General features: G+C 38.5%; 1 protein-coding gene and 1 long non-coding RNA gene across 2 annotated transcripts in view; one reads left to right on the top strand and one right to left on the bottom strand.

Annotated features, from left to right (window-relative positions):
* grid1a (glutamate receptor, ionotropic, delta 1a) overlaps positions 1 to 8,679 on the top strand; it is a 67,266-nt gene extending 58,587 nt beyond the window's left edge. Inside the window, exons 9-11 of the mRNA XM_014967213.2 lie at positions 2,143 to 2,281; positions 7,174 to 7,369; positions 8,497 to 8,679. Coding sequence (XP_014822699.2) covers positions 2,143 to 2,281; positions 7,174 to 7,369; positions 8,497 to 8,679 — 518 coding nt within the window. The remainder of the gene's footprint in view (positions 1 to 2,142; positions 2,282 to 7,173; positions 7,370 to 8,496) is intronic.
* Positions 8,680 to 10,126: 1,447 nt separating this feature from the next.
* LOC148155309 (uncharacterized) overlaps positions 10,127 to 21,711 on the bottom strand; it is a 63,100-nt gene continuing 51,515 nt past the window's right edge. Inside the window, exon 2 of the long non-coding RNA XR_015765391.1 lies at positions 10,127 to 12,823. This is a non-coding gene — a long non-coding RNA (uncharacterized LOC148155309). The remainder of the gene's footprint in view (positions 12,824 to 21,711) is intronic.

Here is a 21,711-nt window from a genome sequence, read left to right on the forward strand (position 1 = left end):
GCCAATTAAATCTGCACATGGACAATTCACATTCAGTAACCTTAATAAAAACAAACTCGGAGCCATGTGCAATAAAAATGATTGATGCCGTAGTATGATACATCTGACAAGACCTTTCGTTTTTTTTGTTTTTTTACCTTCAAGCTTTCCTGAGGGTTCAGCTGTGCCGATTGTGACACTTTCAGACAAATATGTTTTCATCACTTTTCATATTCTTGAAACTTTCAGATGACATTTTCCATGGCTTTCCGTTTTAGGATCAGGATTCAAGATGACATTTTTCCTCATACATTTCTAAACCCATTTTTCTTTTATGCCTTTGCAGACAACGGGCGACTACTACTAAAACTCAACAGCAACGTTGCTGGAACACATGAGGCTTCCTTATCTGACATAAAGAGAGAAACAAGGCTTAGAAATTTTAAGATATTAAGAAAAATGAGCAATGCTATAGTTGCTACATAAAGTGGAGTTACAATATTTACACATAAGCCAGTTGCATGTGAAATCCATTGAAAGTAACTTTTCAATGGTCTTTTGAGTAAATCAGTTGAACTTAAGTTCTGTTCAGTTACAATGATCTGTGTTTTTCCAGTCAGTTTTCATGGTTATGGTGTAAAATAATAATAATTAAAAAAAAACAAAACCCAAATGTGATTTGTCAGAAATTTCATTCATATGTAGGAGGACCAATAAGTAAATATTTTCCTCCAAACACAGAGATGCTATGCCGCGGTTCAAACAATCTTGAGACTGCAGGTTGTCCTGAATGCCTTCCAAAAATAGAGTACCATACTCTGGGTTACAAAAGCTGAAAACCTCAAGCTGGATGTTAGTGGAAAGATGAGTGGAAGGAAAAATGTGAACTGAAAAAAGTTCAATAGCAATAAGGAAAGCTGCCAGGTTGAGGATAGGGAGGTCCACCCAATTCAAAAGTTTGGAAAGACTCACAAGGCATGGACTGTCGATGCTTAAAGAGCAACCACACAGAGACGTGTCCTGGACCCGGACTACCACTGTCACAGGCCATTGGTCTAAAGTGAATTTAGTCATCTGATTTTTAAAGTCAAGGTAGCGGATTCTGGAGTCACAGAATCCAAGTTGTTTGAGTTTGAATGAGCAGTTTCCACAGTCAGTGATGATTTAGGGGGCTATGTTATCCGTTTGTGTTGGTCCACCGTGTTTTATCAACTCAAAGTCAGCACAGGAAATCCCGACATGCCTCTCTCTGCTGACAGCTTTTATGGAGACACTTCTTTACCTTATCCAGAAGAACTTGACCAAAAGTACCAATACTTTGTCCAATGACGATGGCATAACTGAGCTTGATTATCCAGAGAAATGACCAGATCTAACCCTTAGATAATCCATGGAGTCTCGTCAAGAGAAAATCGTGAACATAGTTAACAGAAAGAAAAAAAAACAAACACTTGCAGTATCAATCTGTGTGTTAGCAATTTGAGTTCCACCAATTGAATTAAACTGCTCAAACGTTTCAACAATATTTTAATTTAAAGATATGTACCTGTACAAATGTGACCACCAATAAGAAAACCATTTAAAAATCTGAGCATACTAGAGTCCAATAGAACACCAATAAAAAAAATGCAGAAAACAATCCACTACATATTGAAGCTGTAAAATCTATATTTCCCTGCCACCATCACAACAGATAAGTTGAAATAAATCAGACTTCAAGACCCTCGATAACGATGAAGTACAGTTTGGGCCGTATTTAAGGGTTTTTTTGTTCACTTCTATTTCACATCTGGTGTCTTGGTTCAGTGCCGACATTTACTCCAAATCAGATATTGGAGCCATTTCAGCCCATGTGGTTTGTTCTGTCAGTCAATAGAAAAGCAATCTTTGGATTAGTTGAAGATCATTGCTTCGAAATGGTTTATTACCATTGTTTCATGTTTCAAATAATAAACTTGATGTCTTTATGTCTGAGTTGTGAAGACTTTGAGGAGTTTTCATATTGATAGTTATATCCAACCCTTAATTCGGAGGGAAAAAAAGGCAATATCTTCTACTGCTGCTGGAGGGGATGTTTTATCGCCCTGTTTAAAATCTGTAAAAATGGGATATGCATTTCTATGGGATATGCATTTGTAAACCACTTTCATCTCAACCCTGCAGGCAGCGACTCAATTCTGGGCTCAGTGGCTCTGCGTATCGTCATGGGCAGCTGGTGGCTTTTCACCCTCATCGTGTGTTCGTCCTACACAGCGAACCTGGCCGCCTACCTCACTGTGTCACGCATGGACAATGCAGTCAGGTAAAACTTTTTTTTTTTTCTGTCACACTGAAAATATTTTGTTTCCGAACAGTGGGGAATTTCACTCAAACTTGGCGATCATGAGAAGTTGTATCTCTGCATATCTCTAGAGATGTGTTATCGACTGGTTACATATGGTGTACAAATTGACTTTTTTTCTCAGCTCCACTGCATTTCTTTATTTTTTCATATTTTCAATACTTGAGCTTGTGGTACACATGCAACAGCCTGAGTTAAAGATTCATCTACTGGGATCAGCTTCTTTTTCTATAAAGCTCCTTTAATTTTTGACCTGCTGCATAACAACCGACCGTTTCTCGGTCTAAATGTTATCTGCAAGTGAATCCAATTTGTTCTGATGTCCTTCTCACTCTCTCTCTCTCTCTCTAAAGAATGGGTAGAAAGACATTTGATTGCATTGGTTCTGTCTAGTGTTGAACAAACAGCCACATGGGGACATGTCAGCAGACTGAGCGAATGCTAAGCAGCACATAGCTCACCTGTGACAACACATGAGAGCAGCTGTTTTTAAAATGGCATCTGTGGGAGACTATTCCTGTGGTATGATTCATACGTTTTAAAGGACACCTTTAAAATGTGTCCTTGAAAACATTTGAGCAGGGAGAGACGCTGCATTCTAGACTAGCTAACCTTTCTTTCATCTAGAGTGATTATTAAATTATATTTGACTGAACACACTGAACAGGGCTGCACAGTGGCGCAGTTGGTAGAGCTGTTGCCTTGCAGCAAGAAGGTTCTGGGTTCGATTGCCAGCCCCGGTCTTTCTGCATGGAGTTTGCATGTTCTCCCTGTGCATGTGTAGGTTTTCTCCGGGTACTCTGGTTTCCTCCCACAGTCCAAAAACATGTCAGGTTAATTGGCCTCTCCAAATTGCCCCTAGGTGTGAGTGTGTGTATGCATGGTTGTTTGTCTGTGTTGCCCTGCGACAGACTGGCGACCTGTCCAGGGTGTACCCCGCCTCCCACCTGGAACGTTAGCTGGAGATGGGCACCAGCAACCCTACTGACCCCACTAAGGGACAAGGGTGTAAGGAAAATGGCTGGATAAACACACTGAACAGGTTTCTTGCATAATTTCGGTGTGACTTTCCATAGAAATCATAACCCATATTTTCCAGACCTTTCAGGTATTTCAAGCAACCACTCAAAATTCAACAAGAAAGGATGTATCTGCGATGTGTGTTTACATTAAAGATAATTATAGTTTCCCCAGGGAAAACATTTGTATTGGAGATGATTATAGTGGTTTGCTGCATGGGGGGGGGGGGAGCACAGGGCTTTAGCACTTTATAGCTCACAAATTTTAGCTAACCAAGCCACTTTTTTTATATAAAATTTGCAATTACGAGGTATTACATGAGGTATTATAGCGTTTTACCAACAACACATGAAGCATTTTCCTGAAACCTTTTTTTGCACACATGAGCATGGCAGCATTACACAGTTGCACTTTTAACACTAGTCGCACGCTCTACCCCTGCGCCACAGCGGCAACCGCTTTTCTATTTCTAATCCTTTCGTTCAAAACACAAAGAACATTTTCACATTGTCGTGAAGTTTGATTAATTGGTTGATTAATTTAAATACAATTTGGAATAAGGCTGCAACATAAAATTTTGGAAAAAGTGAATCGGTGCGCTTATTTTCCGGATGCACTCCGACTTATTTCAGAAGATCTAAAATGTAATGGCATTCGCCCCTCTCTCGAAGCTTCACTTTCAAAAACTTCAAAGATGTAAATAGAGGTCAGGCAGAGTGCAATCTTCCTTTGAGGTTGGCAGCTGTTTTATTGGGAGAGGTTGTGAAGTTTGAACCGTCATCAGCTGAGGGACAGATGGTACAGGAACTCTGCAAACACACTGCTTCTGCCGCCCTCATTCTTCTAGACGACACGGATGCAGAGAGACATTTCCAGTGAGGATTTAATGAGAAGAATATTTTTCAAAGTCAAGGATACAGTGCAAGATGATACAGTAAATCAGATACAATTAACTGATTTTAGGCAGCGGGTACAAGAAATTGGGTAAGAAGTGTTGGTACATTTGGCTTGGAAAACCAAAAACTAATTCAATGCTTTTACTGTTGATGAAATTCAAACTGAAATGTTCATCCACTTAATGTCAAAGACAAATTTGTAACCTCAGTCTCAACTGGTTTCATTGACATGCACAACTGGGTAATATCAGTCTCATATTTCATTCTTCTTCCAAAATAGTGATACTTTAGAAGAACTACTTGTTCAAAACCAAAACCAATGAACAACAGCATAAATACACTGAAAAACATTTTTGATTAGAATAGGGGGTGAAAAACAGAGTAGCTGTAGTGGCTCTACTAATGGATATGAATTCTGCAATATCAAGGGGAATAAAATATTTTAGAGAGGAGTTAAGGATTTTGACAATTTTCAGGAGGCATGTGTCAGGAATAAGAACTGCACAAACAGTGCAGAGGGAAACATTCTTCCCAATTAGTACATTTTATGAGCAAAGAACTCCATAAAATCTTTACAGCTAAGCCCAGAAGGAATACTTTGCCTTCAAATGAGTTAAGGCTTTGAGTCGATTTTGCCACAGTTCTAAAGGAGAACCTTGGATTGTTCTGATCGTTGTCTATTAGCTGAATGTCTGTTAGCCTAATTTATGACTCCAAATCCAGATTTATTGTTTTTACTTTCTTTAACCAGTGTTGCTAAATTATTTATGAAGTAAACAGGTTTAAAGTAAAATCATGGCAAACTGTGTATTCCCAACAATGATCATCTAACATCTAAGTAAAAATTAGAAACATGCACAGTGTTTTTGTTTTGTTTTTTAAGACCCCCTCCATATAGAGTAAAAAAAATAATAAAAAAAGGAGCTGTAATCTGGACAGAGTAGCTTTTTTCTGTTTATTTCTCATTCAAACTCATTTGAGTCAATATAGGAAATAATGGAGCAATTATTGGGCGGGTTGCCAGTTCAAACCCCCGCTCTGTCCGTGTTGGTCGTCGTGTCCTTGGTGGTCAGAAGGTCAGGTGGCACCAGCGCATGACAGCCTCACTTCTGACAGTCTGCTTCAGGGCAGCTGTGGCTACAAAGTAGCCATCAGCATGTAAATGTGTGTGCATGAAAGAGTGAATGACTGAATGTAGTGTGAAGCGCTTTGGGGTCAGAGGTCACAATGCCAAGTTAAATCTATTAAGTGATAGTGATATAAATGTTCCCAGAACACAGAGTCCACTTTTACTGTTAACTTAAAGTGATGCCTATTATCTGTCATCACTGATTTAGTTTGGAAAGTCTGAAACTTTTTTTTTCTATTATTATCAGTGTTTTATAAAAGACCTTTGCTTTTCCCCCCTCATTTCATCTTGCTGTGTGAATGTTCTGAGTTTGTTAGAGATGTGGAGTAGAGGGAATATTGAAATTCACTCATGATTCAAAATCAGTTTAAAAAAAAAAAAAAAAAAAAAAGTATCCAGCCAATCACAGACACACTCCGTGTGCTGGCAGATAAAATTCATGCATGCAGAGAAAATGGCTGAGTTGAACCTACTCACAGCTTTCACAATGGTTATTATTTGAGATTGTGGCTCTACTTCAGTGTTGCTTACATAACTAAAAATATGCCTGGCCTGGCATAAGTCAAGTCATTACCAGCTAGCAGCACAAAAAAATTCATTACAACCTGAGGGTCGATGCTGAAGAGGTAGATATGAGAGAAGGCACGGCTGATATGAATATCTGAACAAAGGACAAGCTTAGCAACAGTTCTGTTCTTTTATCTGTACATCCATCTTTTTATCCATCCGAGTGTGTATTCAGAATGGTAGCTTTATGCTAGGCATTTAAATACAAGTATTGCAAGTATCCATTAGCAGTTGACTTTAAAATATTAAAACAAATAAATTAATTGATGACAGCTGGTTAGTCACTGGTTATTTAAGTTGATAGTTAAATTAACATTTGTTTGAATATTTGCCATTTCTAAAATGCACAATTTGCATTAGACAGCCTCATAGGGACATAAGCAATTTGCTTTCTGCAGGAAAAATGTGTGTGCCCTCAGCAAACTCTCAAAATAAAAAAATTTAAAAAAATCTGTTTTAGTTGCATTTTCAAAAAAAAAAAAAAAATTGTTGGAAAACATTAAAACAATCAAACTCTTCTGATAACATGCGAAAAGCATGCAAAAACATGCTTTTTGCACGTTTTTTGCATTTTTCTTCCGGTATTTCAAGTACTTGATTTTTTTTGTCATCAGCTCCAAGTGAAAGGTCGGTTTTCCATCACCCTAATCTTTATCTCCCTTCACATATTCTCCATTATACTCAGCTCTGGACTCTGTCTAGAACTAGACAGAGTCTAGTTCTAGACTCTGTCTAGAACTAGACTCAGACATCAACATGTCTGAGAAACATGTTGATTGAATGAAAACGTTACATCCTTCAAAGTCATGCATAATTTTGGGCTGAACCGTATATGCAGAAAAGTAAAACCAAGAAGGAAATCTAAAACTGTGTGGATAAGATGTTTCAAATAATTGATAAATAGCTGAAGGGAAGGTTCAGGGTGTGTAGATGTACGGTTGCTTGAGTTTGGAAACTGCAAAGCTGAGCCTTTTAAAAAAAAACACTGCTGGTTGGAACGATTATCTGAGTAAAGTTTTTAAAAGTCACTAAAAATTGTGAAGTTGCAAAGTTTTAAACTTGACAAATGTGTTTAAATATGAAATGATTGATGAAAGCAATCATTAGGGTAGGGTTAGAGGATTATGTTAAAAAGGACAACCAACATTGTGCCAACACGCAACTACATGTTGATACATGGAAATACTATTTAGAGAAACCTATTGTTGCTTTAATACTTTTCTTTTTTGTCCCTAAATAAGGTCATTCCAGGACCTTTCCAAACAAGCGGACCTTGCCTATGGGACAGTGCGAGACTCAGCTGTGTACGAATATTTCCATGCTAAAGGCACCAACCCTTTGGAGCAGGACAGCACGTTTGCTGAGCTCTGGAAGGTCGTCAACAAGAACAATGGCTTTGATAACTCTGTTTCAAGTCCATCAGAGGGTATCAGAAAGGTGAGAGTTAATATTGGCTGTTAAATCCCGGAGAACCAGCTTGTGGTCAACCATTAAACCTACAATTTAAAAAAAATCGCTCCCAAAATATCTACATCAGGACTAGGGGCTTTGCTAAGACATGCAAATGGTAAAAAACATAACAGGGCAGCTTTCGTAACGTGTAATATCTCAACATGACAAAACAGATGTTTCTATGTTAAGAAAATAATGAAAATGTCTGCAAATATTTCAATAACTGAGACATTAGCAGTTAAACAATTGAATCTCTAATATAAACAAAGCAGACTGTGTATGATTAGACATCTTGACTTGACTGCATATACAGTAACATGAAGACACAAATGTTTCCTTATGTTTTAATTCTGACTTTTAGTTGACAGTAATAACTTAAGCATTTGCAAATTGAGTTTATCTTTAGCCCTGTAAAGACGTAGAAGCACCAGTGGGGCTGAACTCTGGCCATTTCTAAGCTGACAAAAAAAGAGAATTAAAATTTGACTGTGGCTAGAAAAACCAATTTTGTGTCTTGCATTATTCTTTCAGCAGAGAATCTGAAAATAAGAAGACATTTTAACACCGTATCCTAAGAAATCCAAAAGTGTGGCTGTTACTCAACTTTGACTCAGACTCTGTTTTTATTCTTTAGAAAACATTTAGAACATTTAGACTGAATTGTGTTTCCTACTAAAGACAACTCGGTCCACTGCCCCAACAAGCAATGCAAATTGAATCAAGAAAGAACAAAGTACAAGGATGATTCTATCTTTTTTTAAACTAGACAAGGGCAGTAGAGGGTAGGTGGATGTAATTAAACAACCTTGCCGATGCCCGAGTAGAATACAGTCTGGTAGGAACCAATACAAAACGTTAATTGAGTCATTAGTACTCAATGTATTGCTTTGCATTTTGTTTTTAATGAAATTTAAATCTGTTCTAAATTCATTCTGCAACTTTAAACTGGGCTATGTAATGAATGAAACGATGCCTGTTGAAGCAGTGGAATCCGCGTCTGCGATGCTTTGCTATGAACATGATTCATAGCAATGTAATGCAATTACCGCGTCCCTGTTTTTTTTTTTTTTTTTTTTTTTGTGGGTGTTGTGGAAACCGTTTCAAATGTGCAGGCAAAGCAGGAGTCGTACGCCTTCCTGTGGGACATGGCGGTGGTGGAGTACGCTGCTCTGACAGATGACGACTGCACTCTGACTATAGCAGGAAACAGCATGAGCACCAGAGGCTACGGCATGGCCCTGCAACACGGCAGTCCGTACAGAGACCTCTTCTCTCAGAAGTATGTACTCTGGTAATCGCTTCACACCATCCCATATCCATCCAATAACAATTAGTCTGGTGGAAAAGGCAGCGTTTTTTAATCATTCAAACAAAAGACTTAGCATTTTTGAAGTTATGACTAATAAAACCATCACCTTTTATTGGCTGATACAAATTTTAATTAAAATTTAGCTTATTTTTTTTTTTAAACTGCAGCTTAAAATATCTGCTACAATCAAAATTATTTTAATTGAATAATGAGTTTGTTTTTCACAGAAATTACAGCATGCGGTTAATTTGCATGACTTTATGTCCACACATTGTGAACCTTGATTTATCTTGAAAATACAGCACAGAAACGTTGTCCAAGAAAATTGTGTGGATGCTTTTCTCTAACCATCAAAACAAAATGCCTGATTTTAGATATGATTTATTAAACACAGAAACGCTTCATGGGAAAGTCTTTGAACAAGCAACAAGAAAGGGATATTGCAAAAAGAGAAAAAAAAAGAAAAAAATGCAGAGGACATAAACAATTTGTAGCTTATTTTGTTCATCACCAATTGGAAAATAGAAAATGCGTGGCATGAATCGCATATTGCTAATGACTGAGGTGAGACAATGAGTCGGCAAGATGTGAGGACGTTCATGTTTAGGAACATGAGATGTGAATGGGATCAGAAACCATTGTAATAAATCTCCTTTATGATGACAAGCTCTCCAACACCTGAGCCACATATGGCTCCAATCTGGAGTCATTGAAAGGTGTGGATAGAATACCAATATTACACTGAAAACCTGATTTCCTAGACCTGCCATTAATATATTTTGCACAGTATTTTTAGGTAGATCTTCCAAATACTAAATCGGGGCAACGGTGTTACTCTAATCTGTGGAATTTGATCTTAATCGCTGATTGAAAAGAAACTGAATGTCCCTCAACATTTAAAATCAGGTGGATATGAAACCCTGTATAATCACCTATTTATTTCACTGTAGACAAAGCAAACTCTGTATGGGCTCAATTATGTCATTTTGTTCAAAAAGCACAAGGCTTTATCATATGTGCTTGTATTGTAACTTAGCAGCCATGCAGGATAGGATTCTTCTTGTTTTTACTGAATGTGAAATAAAAACTGAGCTAAAAAAAAAAAAAGACTCCATTATATGTGATGGCTTCACTCAGGCAGATAGTTGTAGAAATTAAGCATATGTATGCTAGCTGTTTTTCTTGAACAGCATTTGGAAGCATTTAGAGATGTGTGAGCCAATCATTTTGTGGCAGAAGATCAAAAGAACACAAATTAATCATCCATTTATTAAATTCTTATAAAAGCCGTTCAGCACAGTGAAATGATTAGTTCCTATGTATGAGTGTTTATTCGTCAGCATGGAATTAAATATATATTTCAAAAATAATAAATTAAAATGCTAATCTCCTACATACAGGTGCTTTCAATAAATTACGACACATCTAAAAAGTTCACATTAGTGATTCATTTTTATTTAGATTCAATACACAGTGAGGTTTTTGTCATTTTCTCCTATAAAGAAACAATACAATGATATTTAATCCAAAATGCTCAATTTAAAGTAAATTCACATACCATTCGTTAGAAGTATTCAATACTTGGTCGTTGTGTATTTTGCATTCATGATTCTGTCAATGCAGCAAAGCATGGAGGGAATTAGACTAACAAGACCCAATGGTGGCCTTCAGCTCATCGTGTTGCATTTTTGCAACTGTTTTTTTAGGTCTAAACAGTTGCATCTTCTTTTTGACAGTACCTGATAGACTCTTCATTGGGCTTAGATCACACTAATTTGGTGGTCATATAAGCACGGCAATACATTGATCATTAAAGCAGTTATTGGTACGTTCAGTCCTGCACTGAAATTAAATCAGCAACTTCATAAAAATCCATCGGCAAAGGGAAACTGGGGTCTGAACTGGTGTAGAGTTTACACGCGGAGACTGCTGTGCTCACTTAAAACTTGATAAAACCCAATGAAACATCACTGATCATTGAAAGCACCCACTGGACCTCCAGCCTCTGTGCCTTTCAATTCTTCCTCCATACCGTGGGAACCTTGATTTCCAGATGAAATGAAAAGATGACCGTGGTTCAGTCCCGTTTCTCCTGACCCCTGTTAAAATGCTTCTGGCGTTGTATCTGGCTCGCGAGTAGCTTAGCAAAAGGAAGGCGACAGGTGTAGCCCATGTCCTAGATGGGTTTGTGTGTGGCTGCCCATGAAGGACCGACTCCAGCTGCAGTTCACACTTTGTGAATTTCTAAACAGTTGCGTTTGCTTTGCTTCACAGCTCTCTAAAATCTGCAGTCATCCCTGTCCTTTTTGCACTTTCTCCATCCCCCCACCCCCACTACTCAACTCTGAAGAGCCAGCTTGTATAGCAGTGACCTTTTGTAGCCCTCCATCATAGTTGGGTAGGGGAGGATGTAAAATCAGTTTTCTTTCCCAAAATAAGACCACAAGATCACATTTCTGCTTTAAGAAAAAAGCAAGTCGAATGGTCTCAACTCTAATTACAGAATTTTTATGAGCTGTGAGGCATGAACGAAATTAACTGTGATAACGTGTAATCTAATATGTTTCACCTTTTAATTCAATCGCTTTCATAAATTAACTATTCAATTACGTCCTAATTTAATGAAATGCACCTGTAACAGAATTCTCGTAAAGGTGTACGATCTTCTATCCTCTGATTCTACCAAGGTTTTGAACCTGAAAGCAAACATTTTATTTTATGTTTTCATTATTTATGATGTAGCATAAAATGATACAAAATACTCTGGATGCTGGTTAAGTATATCTTATTGCAACATCTAGTTCTTATTTAATAAATAGGAAAACTAGCAGTGTCTAAAAAGGCTTCCTAATTACAATTGAACTAAACCACTCATCTAAATTCAGCTGCACTCCAGCTGAATTTATGCTTTCTATTTTTTTATGCTCTCATACATTAACTGTACAGTTTGTAAGTTTGTAGCTGTATTTAAGTGTTGGGATTCATTATCATGCAACGGCGCCTCCATCCCCCCCTCATCTTTTTTTTTTTTTTCCTCAAAAACTGGGCTTTTAGATCTTGTTTAAAATCAATCATTATGTTTTGCACTCTGCTTGCTGTAAACTAAAACCTGCAGTGTTTAATAGCACTTTACCATCTATGGCTTTTTAATGATCTTACAGTCAATGCAAATGGATACCATTAGTGGTGCTGCATTTTTCCTTATTAGATTTATTTAATGAGCTGTGCGATTTAATTATTGTTACATAATAATAGTGTGGTAATTCTTCTGATCTGCCCAAGAATTATTTTCTACATTTCTTTCATGTTTTGTCCATAAAAAGTTGCTAATTATCAATTATCTGCTCTGCTATTTCAGCAATTTTATCAGCCAGCGTTTAATTTCGATCGTTGCATCTGATGGATTTGCTTGCTGTCCTGCAGCGACGCAACATGAAAACGCGCGTCTAAGGCAAAGAGGGTCTGAAACCAATCTGTTTGTTTCTTTTTCCCTCTCTGCAGGATTTTGGAGCTGCAGGAAAAAGGCGATCTAGACATCCTGAAACAAAAATGGTGGCCAAAGAAAGGCCGCTGTGACCTGCAGAGCCACGCAGACGCACAGCCAGAAGGACGAGCGCTGCGTCTGCACAGCTTTGCCGGCGTATTTTGTATCTTAGCCGCCGGGCTTCTGCTCGCCCTGCTGGTGGCGGCGCTGGAAACCTTGTGGAACAGCAACCACTGCCGGAGAGAGCAGCCCAAAGAGGTGACCACCGACAGCTCGTCGGGCCAAGCCCTGCTAAACCAGAACCGGGCCATGGTGGTCACCACGGGTCCCCCTGCCCCACCAAGGCCTCGGTCGAGACCCAGGCCGCCGGGCCCCCCGGTCCTGCCCAGGGACGCCACTGCCACACTCTACTTTATGGATCCAGCAGGCGGTGACGCCAGCCCCGATTTAGTAGAGCTTCAGTACACCCAGTTATAATAGGTGTGCCCTTGGTGACAGTCCAGACATCAGTTTGCTCATTCCTTCTCATGTCGGGAAAGAGGCGGGGTGCTCAGGCGGGGACTTCTGAGGCTTCTCTCATGCTGGCACTTCAGAGAAATGATGATTGGTTTCACAAAATCTGTCGCTGGTGCTCATGTGGGAGAAGCTGTGAAGACAAAAGTATACATCGTATCGCTAATTCAGAACCACAAACTGAAATTGTACTCTGAGTCGATAAGCGCTTCAGTTGTGCAATAGCTCTCTTTAGCTAATCCATTCAAGTCTTAAAGCTTTAGAGCTCTGCCTTTACTTTTGCTGCTGTGAACTGGGCAGCCCCTCCGCATGAGGCGTCCAGACAACTAAGGCTTGACATGGATCCCTAAACTAAAGTGTGAGCCTTCACCAACCTCTCTGACAATACTGGATGAAAACACCCATTTAAGGCCCAGTCCCATGACAGAAGCAGAACCAAATTAGAAAGCACTTTGATGGCAACAAGAACATGAGTTACTGCTGCTAACGTCTAGTTCAGAGTTTGCGTGCGTCTCGGCTTTCATAACCGCAAATTGTCGTCGTCTGAAATTCAAAAGCTGTGATATTTGCACAATACTAGTTGCAGTCGTTGCGTTTGTAGGCACGTCGAGGTGTTTTCACCCAACATCTTTCTTTGTTTGAAGTCCTATTCACTGTGAGGCTGAAGTTTAAAGCTGAAACATTGAACAAAGGAAAGAACCGAGAAAGGAGCAGAGAAATGAGGGATAACAATAAAAAAGTCCAATATATTCTAAAGCTCTGTTCATAACAGCTATATCTGCACAATGTTCATGTTGACAACACTGCCTATAGGGTTTTTTTGTTTGTTTTTAATTTCTTTACATGCTTACTATTATTGCTAGGGCTGCCAGAAACAACTTTGCCAAAATGTCTAATATTCCTCTTCTTTCGCAATGATTGGATCTTATTATATAGCATGCAAACAAATATTTGCAAAACCTCCAGTATAACAAAAATAAATAAAATAAGTCAATATTTATGGTTTCACAAAAAAGCTTGGATATTCAGAATACCAAATATGATGAGATTTAACATAAATCTTTGTTCAATCATACATCTCTCCAAAGGAATGAGAATGAAGGTCTTAATTTTAAATATATTAGAAAAGTGAAATAGTTTGTGCAATCTGACTGTGTGTGTGTGTGTGTGTGTGTGTGTGTGTGTGTGTGTGTGTGTGTGTGTGTGTGTGTGTGTGTGTGTGTGTCTGTCAGTTTAAAGATATTAGTTATGGATCATTTTTTACCCTTTGGTTTCTTTTAATTTCCATAAGGGTTGCAAAACTGTTTGTTCAAAACAGACATATGGAAAAAAAACGCAGAGCGACTGTCTTATTTAGGGATATTGTTCCTCAGAACAATTTCATACAGATTATTTTTCAAACCTGCAGAGAATGAGCATATTGTATTCAAAGGATTTGGTTTGGATATCAGTTCAGATTTATTGGTGGCACCATGCATAGTGTGTAGGAACAGTGAAAGCTGTTTTAAATGAAAACCTACAAAACAATTTAAAGGGATCAGCCAAATGGTTTGACGTCACTGAAAATGGTTTTAATTTTTTTTTTTTTTATACCTGGTATTACTTGGACAGGAAAGGAAAAGATCCAGAGCACTAATAATCTGTGAAATGAGATGCTACTGGAGATTTATGTCAGGATTAAGACTGACTGTGACTCAGAGCTATAGCTTAGTTTTATGCTTTCATCCTAAAAATTATCCCCTTGGCAATCTTACCTGTAAAATAAATTCCATACCTCAAGAGCAGCAAACCTTTTTTTCCGCTCCTTTACATTTACCATATGGCTGAACGTTAACCTTTTAATGACGCTTGGCAATGTTTTTGTCTCTGAGCCGATCATAGAAAAGAAAGTAGAGATAAATTAACTCAACACTACCCCAAGATGTCTGCAACTTTTGAAATTTTAAAATGCAAAAAAGCTTTAAAGTACAACTAAATGGCACATTTCATCAGTATTAAACCTAACTCACTCACTAGAGATTTCTCCAAGATTCAGTCAAAATAATGCAAAAAGAACAGAGCATTATTCTTGAACACAAAAATATGGGGGAAATTGTTAAAATTAGTTGTGCATCTGGATCGGGGTGTGGCTGACATACTTCCATACAGTAGGAATTTCACTAGGTCCTCCTGAAACTGACAACATTTTTTAGAGTATGAACTGCACAAAGAGCAAAGTCCTTACAAAGGACAGAGGTATTGTAAATACGACAAAGCTGAAGATTTGCCAGTGAGACCTCTGAGCTCTGGATAGAACCAGAGATGTAGGAAGGCAGGTTTTCTTTTTTTTTTCCAAAAAACGTTTCTCAATTTTATAATCTTAAGGCCATTACATTTTTTATTGAGGTTAGACCCACCTTCTGGTGTTTTAAGATCATAATGCTTGTAAAAAGCATTAGATGGGACGCACAATCGCAGTGCAATCATGTGTGTTTGATTTTTTCCCAATTGGTTACTAGTCAGTGTGGACACAATCTCATCATCACTATTTTCTGAAAATGTCAAACTCCTTTTTTGTTTAGTGATATGTCGTGACGAACGACCCAAAATGCCAATCTGATTGTTTTTAGTCGATTGGTCGCTACAGGGAATTAGGGCAGGGCAGGGGGCTGGGCAGGGGTGCACATCATCCATTATTTCATCTCATAGTATGTCCCGTGTCTGACCGTCTTGTTTTGTTTGACTTAGATGGGTGCATGAATAGGAAAAAAAAAGAAAATGAAGCATGAAAACATTTATTGGTTAATGTCTCTCAGTCGCATTCGTTGTTTGGCTTCATCTCCCAACTAATAGGTATTTGAAAGCCATTTTAAAAACAAAAGTTTACATATATATATATATATATACATATATATATATATATATATATATATATATATATATAGAGGGGTGTGGTGAAATCTGCTGGCACAAGATCATTTAATCTCAAAACATAACGAAATTTCTTACCAAAGTTAAGTTTGTTTTGCAAACTGCTATCCAGCTGCTTTCATCCCCAGATAGTGAAATATGCTTCATATTGGCCGCTAAAAAACAAACAACTCCTTGGGCTGAGCAAAAACACTCAAAGCCATAAATGTTTATTTTTTTTGCTTGCTTTGTAGCATTTTCAGCACTTGAATAGAGGCTGACTAAGTGAGAAAAGTTAGTCATTTGTAGTGGCTAGAGGTTTTCACAACTGGCTAACCAAAGTTGCTTTGGTACTTGGTGCTAAATAGAGCCATATTAAAGATTCCAGTAGAAGATTGCATTTGTTCCTTTCAGTCAAAATCTGAAATTAGAAGAATGATCAAATTGGACGATTGCTAGAAAGAAAGAAAGAAATTTTATATCATTGTTCATAACTTCTTGTTTTCACTAATTGGCCCTGTTGAAATTCTACCAGAAAAATCTACTTCAATGGCAGAAAGCCCAGAAAAGCAGTGGAGAGATAGAATAGAGCATAATTGCATAGGAAAGCAATGGCCAGGCTAAAAATAAAAACCAGTCAAACCTATGAAAACTTCTTTAAAACATTTTTTTTTTTTTTTTTACTATCTACCTTAGTATTGCTAAACTCGTGTCTAGCTCCCATGAGACTGACATCATGCATCATCTTGTAAGCTAGATGCATCATCACACTCCTACCAAGAAATGAATATTAAGTTACCTTATTTAAATGTGTCTCTGCATTTATGTGTTGCATTGGAATCGGTGTTGTGACCAGATGAGTCCGACTGTGGACGCGTCTCGCCTCACGGTCAAGCAATTATGCAAAGCAAATTAAAGCCCGATGCATAAAGCAACACAGTAACTGAGTTTTATTATTGAAAACTCAGAATATTGACTTAAATATCAAAGTAAAAAAGTCTATGTAGAAAAGCTGGAATAGACGTATTTCAGCATCTCTCAAACTCGCATGGACAATGCATGTTCTTAATGCTGGTGGGATAGAGTGCATTACATGCATTTAGAAGTAAAATTGAAAACGAGGCCTGCTGTAACAAATCTCTTTCTTTCATTCTGCATTTTCATTTCCTTTCCCCTAACCTTCCCCCCCAACTTGGCATTTATTTTCGCTTTCATTTATCATAACACCCCTGCTCTTTCTGTTCCAATAAATCCTCCATACGCAATTCTTCCTTTTATTCTTCACCCACTCTTTGGCACCGCCCTCCCTTTCATCCATCTTTAGGACAAAGAGGTGAACCTGGAACAGGTCCACCAGCGTTTGAACAGCCTCCTGGACGAGGATCTCGCCCACAAGCAGCTGCCAGGTCAGTCAATCGAGATCTCCGCCCTTGACATCGGCAGCATCCAGCCCAGTCAGTCTCTGGAGGCCTTGTCTGTTCGAGACTACCCATCACATCGCGGGCCCCCGCCTCTGTCCGTGACCACCTTCCTGCGGGAGAGCCACGGGGGAGGAAGGACACTGGGAGCAGCCGCTGGCAGGACCTTGCCCCTGCCGCTTAGCAGTGCCACGATGCCCTCCATCCGGTGCAAACACAGAGCACCCAACGGGGGTCTCTTCCGGCAAAGCCCAGTCAAGACACCCATGCCATTGTCCTACCAACCAGTGCCAGGAGGACCCATCCCAGAAGCCAGAGAGCCCAGCCACGGGACATCTATTTGAGCATGATGAACGCTCACAAACACTCGAGCTCAAACAGAAGAGTCCAGAGCTAACTGGAGTGCCTACAGTACGAGGAGATATAAATAAACACTGCAAAGGATTTTTATTACAAGTTGAGACGAACACACGACAGGACTCTAAAGACTTTACTGTAGATATTTGTAAGTACAAATAAAAAGCAACATTAAAAAGTGTATTTTGAATATTCTTCACAGTTGAGTTTAAAAAAACAAAAAAAACAAAACCTAAAAGATTGGGGGGGGAAAAAAAACGACTGTTCGAATGGCTTTGTAAATTTTGTTCTCAATGAATAAAGGTGACAATTCTTTGTGGTTGTTTTCTAAGTGCCAAGTTTAAAGATGTTTTCTTTCAGATCAACATTAACTGATTGTACTGTGAGAATACATGGGGGGGGGGGGGAAATGACATTTCACACTACAAAATACATGGGAAGAGTTGATTTTGTTTAATAAAAAAAAATAAAAACTAACACCAAATGACTGAGCTGTGTGTTTGAATAAATACCTCAAAACAGCAGTGCATTGTTACAGTATCTGGGAATAAGAGAATCATTTTGCAATTGACCTTGCATTGTCCGAGTCTGGAGGAAAAACAAATGTTTTCTGGATACTGCAAGATTTCTTTCTTTCTTCAAGCTGATATTGCTATCTCGATCATTTTGTTTAAGGTTGCCTTTAAATATAGAGCAGCATATTGGGATAGTGATTACGTTGTGTTGCCTCAGTCTATGGGTGTAATTTCTTCATCTATTCTGTGTGCTGAGTGGGCTTTGTCCATCATTTGAAAATTGCCTGCTCTGTTTCCAGTACACCGTTTCTACTGCTTAAAGTCCCGATAAGGTGTCAGATTTCTTAGAGGATGGACTCGAGTTGATTCCAACACAGACACACACCTGTCGCTGCACACTGCATGCTAGCTGGTGGTAATATGGACAAACACACCAAGAAACAGGAAACTTACAATTTAAATGCAAGAATATTACAGCTGACTAATCAACATTAAAATAAAACAAAAATTTCATTTGCTTTATAGTTTCCCAACAGCGCTAAAGTAAAAGGGGGCATCACCTTTTTTCTGTAATGAGATGACTACATTTGGCAATCTATATCTTAAAACATAGCTTTGAACTTCTCTAAATATGACCTGGATAGTTAAAAACCGATTAGCGATTCAATAAAACAGTATGAGATTTATGAACTGTATGTGTGGAGTTAAGGTACCATTTTGCTAAAGCACTTGGAATGAAAACCAAATTGAAATTAGTCAAGCATGATTGCACAAAACAGTCATACCTGCTTTAATTTATTCTACATGGATTTAAATCTGGGAAACTTATTCTGGTAATTCTGGAGTCATCTTTTGGCCCATAATAAGATTATATAAACTTATAAGAAATAAAATTAACTGTTGCATCTCAACTTCGAATAAAATCCGTCATGTCCTCTTAAGAATTTTGTCCAAAATTTGTGTAAATGTATTGACCAATGACGAACGCACAAACGCAGAAAAGCAAACTTTCCACAGAAAAAAAATTAAAAAAAGACAGATATTACATATATTTACAGGGAAGCCGTCAGCTATATTTACTAGTTAGAGCCAACTATTGGTGTAACAGCAGAAAACAATATTAATACTTAGCTACATTGCCAATGTTTAATGCAATCAATATCAACTGATAATCTCACTTGATGCCTTGATAATCCCTTCACATGCAGTCCAATTTGGCAAAACATTCAGCAGGAAAAACAAAACAAAACAAACAAATCTGTCAAGACTGAGGACAACTGTTCACACTCCCACCACTCAAAGCAGCCACACATGGGGCCAATATGAACAAAACGCAGCCTGGTGCCAGATTCAGCAGGAGGGACCCGCATGGACACGGCTAAAGCAAACAATAGCTGAGGACACGGCAGGTCTGTGTCACCATGTTTCCGTACGTGGGTGCTCGGATAAAAATGGTACAAAACGTGTCACAAAAGGCTGGAAAGAAAAACTTTCCAATCCAATCGAGACATTTTCTACCCGATCTGCACCAAAGATCTGAAAAGAAAAACGTCTATCCCACCGTTCGCTTGTCTGAAAGCGGGTCACGGAGGTAACCCACATGGCAATTTTCGCCCAGAATTGTTTACTTAAATGACTTGAATTCAAGTGAGAAAAATCTTTTAAGTATACCTCGTCACTTATTTTTAGAATTCCCATTACCCGTCTTCCGAAGCGCAGCAAAGGATTGCCGAGGTCACCCACAGCTGAGAGAGTTCAGTGTTCCCTCCAGCCACCATGTACGTGACAAAGGTAGAGAGATGCTCTTTGATAAAACCGTCCTCGCAACTCTCCCGCCGACTTCTCTGACCTGCTTACTTGCACCCACGTTGAGCTTAGTGCCTGATGCCCGTTTTTAAGCCGCAAGATCTTCACTCTAATCTTGTCGACTGCCACTACAGGTACGGAATCAAAACACCTCTGCAGAGTCTGTCACTTCACACTAAAGTCGCAGTTTTAACTCTTACCTTGGAAACCAGGTCCTAAACGTCAAGCTAAATGTTAAGCAAAGCAACTAAAGACAACAGTTTCAAATTGCGTTTCTGGTTAATGTAATGATATTCTGTTTGAAGTGTAAAATTGTGCAAGTCTTTGTTGTCTCCAAGCTAACTATTTTAATTCTACCTTTAGGATCTATTTTAGTGCATTTCACACCAGAAGACCTCTGCAACTCTTAAGGTGTGAAAGAGCCCCCAAGCATGAAAGCCGTACAGTCAGAACTGAGGACGCCTTTCAAATAAGAAAAATGTCTTTAAGAACAAAGACGAGATGTGACAGCTCTTTTTTGAGTTACTTTAGTCTTCTAGCAACTTTGAGAGGTTTTTTTTTTCTTTTGGAAATACATTAAAAGTAACCTGATTTGACCCATCTTTCTACAGTTTCCTCTACAGTGATAGTGGTACGTTATACTGTTTAGAGTGTCAAAAGGATATTGTTTCTCTATAAGAAAGGAGAATAAAATACCTATAACATTCTGATAAGTCAGCTTTGGACAAAGTCGAAGCTCACGATTAATATTTTTAAGGAACCAAGATGTTTTATGAAGAGTTCCTGAGAAAAAAAATAAAAAATAAAACAGGTGACCAAATATGTGCCAAAAGTTAAACAAGTGAAAACAGTTAAGGTTTAGATAGGTAGATGATAAAAAAAAAAGTTAGAAAGACCTGATAGACAACCTACGCCAGAAAGAGCACATAATTATCAAAAGAATTAAAAGATAATATTCCAGACTATTTAGTGAACTAAATAGTTCACTAAAATATTTGATAGTTAAGACCCTAATTGGCATCCTAGATGGTAATAATTTGCTCGTTAACCAACAGTTTTAGCTAAAAGCTAAAACTTTTTTTTTTTTTTTAAAGTTAGTTCTACAACAAGGAAAAACAAGGATAAATGACTTCCAGGATTTCCAATCAGCTCTCATTTGTCATATCCAGGTTTGCAAACTTAGACGGCATGACTTTGCTGAACTGTGCCACAGAAATAAAAACTGCAACGAGTGGTTAAAAACTTCCAATAAGTTCTTGAGAGTGCATGCACTTTCACATCTTTCAACATTGTGAAGTGTGTTTCCCTGTGCAAAGACCCTCAGAACCCTTTTTACATGGCAGTAGAGTTTTCCAGCAGAGCCGTAAAGTCTAGATAGCTGGTCTGAAAGAAAACACTGACCTTGTTTTTGCAACGAAGACGAGTGTTGTCAGGCAGGCGATTCCTGTTTTTGCCCGCCATAAAAAGTTCGCAGTCATCTCTTTATGTCAAGACTCATCAAATTTACGGCCTCTTTCACCTCTACATCAGATGCACAATGCACAAAGATCCTGCCTCACTTCAAAGAAAATAAATCCCCCAGCGGTACTCTGATAACTTTCATCTCATTTTACTGAAGAGATCAGCTCCGAGACAAATCCTTTTCACATGTTGCATAGGGCAGAGCTAAAGTGAGCACGGTGCACTCAGCACATTGAAAAAAATACATTTCATAATAGACACAAATTACATTGAGGGAAAAAGAAAAACAACACACACACCAAGATCTACATCACTTTGTCATGTAGCGCATTAGAACAGGAACAGAGACTTTGCAATTACAAAATTTTGCCATACATGATGCGCATGAATAGTCTGTATAATTAGCTCGTGTGGGCAGTGTGAGGCAATCTGCTGAAAAATAACTTCCATTCTCCCTGCGGGGAGATCGCTGACCGTCTGTCCAGACGGCTGCTGTAGCCTTATTATCCATTCATTGAGCCATTGTACCTTAGAGTGTGTGAAGAGCTTTCACCATAGTTCCCAGGTTATGGTCC

This window comes from Poecilia mexicana, unplaced genomic scaffold, assembly GCF_051168715.1.
Source record: "Poecilia mexicana isolate PSO_F unplaced genomic scaffold, ASM5116871v1 scaffold_15, whole genome shotgun sequence".
Lineage (NCBI taxonomy): Eukaryota > Metazoa > Chordata > Actinopteri > Cyprinodontiformes > Poeciliidae > Poecilia > Poecilia mexicana.